This window comes from Gossypium arboreum, chromosome 5 (assembly GCF_025698485.1).
Source record: "Gossypium arboreum isolate Shixiya-1 chromosome 5, ASM2569848v2, whole genome shotgun sequence".
In the NCBI taxonomy this organism is placed as follows: Eukaryota; Viridiplantae; Streptophyta; class Magnoliopsida; order Malvales; family Malvaceae; genus Gossypium; species Gossypium arboreum.
In genome coordinates this window covers 41,916,138-41,921,069 of record NC_069074.1, presented here as the reverse complement: position 1 = coordinate 41,921,069, position 4,932 = coordinate 41,916,138, and the positions used below count along the sequence as shown (strand labels likewise).

The window sequence follows — 4,932 nt, the reverse complement described above, 5'->3', positions numbered from 1 at the left end:
GAATACAGTTGGATCCGTTAGACATGAGGATGGTTCTGTGGCAGTAGGGGGAGTTGTGAGAAACCGAAATGGGGAGTGAATTACTGCCTTTAATAGGTTATTGGGCAGTTACTCAATGTTCGAGGTTGAATTGTGAGGCATATTGGATGGATTAGACATCTTACTTGACCAAGGTTTTGATAATGTGTTGATCGAGACAGGTAGCTTGGAGATGGTTAAGGTCATCCAAGAAAGTCTTATAGGAGAGTCCAATTCAACTCTAATCAGAAGGATTCTTCAACTATTGTATCAAATTCGCCATTAGAATATTTGTTACATACTCAGAGAATCAGGAAGCCGATAAGTTAGGCTAGTTGACTCACTTGAGAAGTCAAAGTCTGCTCATTTTTGGGGAAATGAATTTACCTATGTAGGTTGTCTTATAATTTCTTTTTCATCATAAAAAAATAGGTTGTGTCTTGTAATTTCTTTTTCATAAAAAAGAAAAAAGAAAAAAGAAAAAAGGGAGTAACATTATTTATAGCTATCAAGCTAACTGTAGTTAAGATGATTAAGGGAACCAACGGTTACTGGGAAATTTAAGGAAATAACCGGCAGTGAAAAGATTAATTTACCTCCAAGAAGTAAAAAGAATTGAGAAATTTATGAGTTTGCATTACATTGAACTTATAAATTTAATAGTTGATTAATAAAGAGAATTATGTAAGTGATATATAAAAAGGTATTTCCAACCGAAAATGACCCTCATATTATTGGACTAGGATTGGAAGCACTCCATGAAATTGTTTTCAGAGTCACCACACCAGGCTTAATTTAGTTAGCAGCTAAGCCTTTCTTCTTCTTTTTTCTTTTCTTTTTCTTGTCTCACTTTTGTCCCCAACATGCAAATGGGTTGTGTGTGTCAACAAATTATTTAATCAATAAATCATGAATTTTCTTTTTATTGTTAAAAGACTTTTTATAATAATAATAATAATAAAAAAGACAGCTTTTCCCTCTGCAACGCCTTATTTATAAAAAAAAGAAAGTAAAATAAGATAAAATTAAAAATCCCTGTTTTCTAATGAAATAAATCCATCCTCGTATAAAGAGACTAAAGGAATGGAAGAATAGAGTCATCATCGTTCACATACATCTCTTTCTCTCAATAGAAATAATATAAAAGAAAAAACAGTTTCTTCCTAAAAAGCTAGAGGTTGCAGTTTGATAAGGTATATAAGCTATCAATTTTCTACAAATCTCTGCATCACCTTCATTCCAATTCAAGAAATTCTAGTTTTCCCTTTAGTCTGATATATGTATATATATATCGAATCTCTCTTTTGCTTTTCTTACATTAAACTCTGTGTCCACTCCGAGGATCTGCAACAATCATGAGTTGGTGAAAATAGAGTTTTTCTTTAATATATTGCAGGCTTATTTAAAACAAGAGCTGTCTGTCATCTGCTCCATGTCTTGCAATGGAATGGCTTTCTTCCCAGCAAATTTCATGCTCCAAACGCCTCATCATGATCACGAAGATCATCAACGCTCCACTAACTCTATCAATCAAATCCTCCCTTCTTGCACGGCGCCCCAGGAGTTTCATGGTACTTAGTCTCACATATATATCTCTATGCTTTCATCTGATCTAAATCTATGCTGGAATTCAATTTGATTTATGTTTTGGAGCCACAGGTGTTGCATCATTTCTGGGGAAGAGATCAATGTCTTCATATTCAGGTATAGATCATGTGTGTGAAGAAGCAAATGGAGAGGATGATATATCGGACGATGGGTCACAGGCAGGTGAAAAGAAGAGGAGGCTTAACATGGAACAGGTAAAGACACTAGAGAAGAACTTTGAGTTAGGCAACAAGCTGGAACCCGAGCGAAAAATGCAGCTGGCTCGAGCTCTTGGACTGCAACCAAGACAGATTGCTATTTGGTTTCAAAACAGACGAGCTAGATGGAAAACCAAGCAACTTGAGAAAGACTATGATCTCCTCAAGAGACAGTACGAGCTCATCAAAGCAGACAATGATGCACTTCAAGCTCACAACAAAAAGCTTCAAGCAGAGGTAAACCCACAGTATAAATATATATATATATATATGTTTAGTTGTTTACGAGCTAATTAATGTTGTGTGTGTGTGGAAGTAGATAATGGCACTGAAAGGCAGAGAAGCAAGTGAATGCATCAATCTAAATAAAGAAACAGAAGGTTGTAGCAGCAACCGAAGTGAAAACAGCTCGGATGTGAAGCTGGATAACGACAGGCCGCCGCCCCCGGCGGCTACGATTAGCAGACCAGCAAGAACCCTGTTTCCAACAGGACTGTTCCAAGCGGCGTCGTCAAATTCAAGCCACGATGATCATCATCAACCTCCTCAAATGGTTAAAGAAGAGAGCCTCATCACCAACATGTTCTGCACCATCGAGGAACAAACCGGGTTTTGGCCATGGCTTGAACAGCAACAACATTTCAATTGATTCATCATTTTTCAAGTTCCCGAGGGAGAGAGAGATGTTTGCTTAGCTAAGGTTGGATCATGCGAGATGAAATTTTTTTTCCCCAAGTAAAATTATATTATTTTCCTAAGTAAATTGCAGTGCGGGTTGGTTTGCAGCAGCTCTAGCATGGGCCATGAAAGAATAGAAAGGTGATTCTGTTTAGCTACATAATAATTCTAATTATTGTTTCATTTTTCTTGCGTTGGAATCATGTCTTTTGTGTACTTTGAGTGCATTGAAGAGAGAACCCTTGAAATGATAATATATATATTTTTTTTTCTGATTTCATCAATATTCAGTACTAAAGGGTAAATAAATGCCAATGGTGAACAAAAAATATCTTCCCCAAGTTAATATCTTAATTTTTAAGAGAGAGAGAGAAGAAGAAATCTACTCCAAGTTTACAAACTATTAAATTTCATTTTAATATAGGAGAAAAGGAGAGAGTATCCAACACGCATTCCAAGGGAGAGAAGATGACAAACATGTACATGAAGAGAAGAAGCAAACAAGAAGAGTTGGAAATGGTCATTTTCTTGAATATAACAATTCACTTATTATTCTCCAAAATAAAAATAAAAACCAGCTCACATATCCTGCTATTTCTTCAATTTCTCATATGCCTTCCTTCATATACAACTAAGCTATACTTCACATTTTTCAAAATATAAATAATTATAGCTGAATTATTGTATGGTGTTTGGATAACACCACTACGGTAAGTTTCAACAATCTTACCTCACATTTTTCACCCATAAAGGCTAATGACTTCAGCAACTTTGTATTCATAAAAATCACCTTACTTTTTAACTTTGTTTTTTTATCCCTATTTTCTATCACAACGCAATAAAATGATTAATTAAAATACATACAATGAAAATCTTTTTTTAAAAATATTTATAAAATAAACAATAATAAAGACATAAAATATTATGATACCTATTACTAGTTTCTTGGATGGTTAAGATTACACATACTTTTAGAGAGTACAATAAGGTAGCCGATGGGTTAGCTTTAATGGTGTTCTCAACACTGTTAGGTAGGTTTACCTTTATCCAACTGCCGGATGAAATCCTTCTGTCATAGCATGATGATTATTCTAGGATGACCTGATCTTGCCTAAATTAGTTATGATTTAATTCTTCTTTTTGTACTATAATTTTACATACTTATAATGTGCTCTTAAAAATAAAATTGTTTAAAACTTTTGTTATATATTGTTTTTAGTTTAATGTCTTTGGCCATCCTTTCTTATTTTCAACTCATCACTAAAGTTATGTTTGAATTATCTAACCACTCTTGTTTCGTTTTACTTTTTTAACTCTTTGTTATGGATTTAATTTCACAATTATAATAATTAATTTCACCGCCACACATATTTTTAATTCCACCTAGGTTAATTTTGTCACTCCTCCAAAGGAAACATTTGTATTTAATTTAAGAAATTTTGAATAAAAATAATAGATTTAAAAAGTAAAATTAAATTCATTTAAAATTATAAAAAAATTATTGAAAGAAAACATTAAAATTTTAAAGTTAAATGCTAATTTTGGACTTAAACTTTGCTTATGTAAAGATTATATCTTTCAAAACAATTAAATAAAAATCAAATCTTTAGAACATGCTTAAATTAAGTTTAAACATAATGACTCATAATATATATATATATATATATATATATATATATATAACAATACTATTCAGTTCAATAACCATGAAGCTAAGGTGAAGTATACATTGTTGATTTTTTCACACCATTATAACTAAAACAATACAACATAATTACAATCAATACTAGAGCAATTTGATTACTTTAAAAGATTTAATCCTTACGTGAGCAGTGTTTTAAATATTTATACTCAAATTGAGTATTTAGTAAAATTTAAAAAATGATAAATTTATTAGAAAGTAAATGTAAATAATATATATATATATATATATATATTAGAAAAAGTAACGTGAGCTAGCCTAAACAAGTTTTATACCATGCATTTATAAACATAAATGATTCAACCCAAGTCGAGTAGTGTTAATAGTATGGATGTAATGCAACTTAATCTAATTAACTAACCCAACTTTATAAACATCTTGTCACATTTGTTCTTTTCAATGGCAGCTTCAAAGTAATTGTCAATGGCATCGATCATTGGTCCCAAAGCAATAATTTTGGATGTAAATGTGTTAGGCAACTAATTATCTTACTGTCTGGTAGCTAACCTATGATCCTCATTCAATTATCATAAAGCACCACACATTTTTGTTAGCTATTATAGTTCAAATTCATATTCTATATAGTTACCAAGTGCGGTCTAATTCAACTTCATTTTCATAATTTAGTACCCAAAGAATGAATCTTCTTCATGCCATATTGATAGTAAAGGAATATTACAATGGACCAGGAAAATGAGTCCACACGCGGTAACTAACATGTATTCTTTG

The 4,932-nt window shown here is 32.1% G+C and overlaps 1 protein-coding gene across 1 annotated transcript; it reads left to right on the top strand.

Annotated features, from left to right (window-relative positions):
* Nucleotides 1-1,062: 1,062 nt before the first annotated feature.
* Nucleotides 1,063-2,785, top strand: LOC108450370 (homeobox-leucine zipper protein ATHB-13-like). Its single transcript, XM_017747963.2, has 4 exons — nucleotides 1,063-1,211; nucleotides 1,415-1,589; nucleotides 1,678-2,060; nucleotides 2,143-2,785. The coding sequence occupies exons 2-4, from the start codon at nucleotides 1,451-1,453 to the stop codon at nucleotides 2,470-2,472; spliced, it is 852 nt and encodes a 283-aa protein (XP_017603452.1). The 5' UTR covers nucleotides 1,063-1,211; nucleotides 1,415-1,450; the 3' UTR covers nucleotides 2,473-2,785.
* Nucleotides 2,786-4,932: the final 2,147 nt, after the last annotated feature.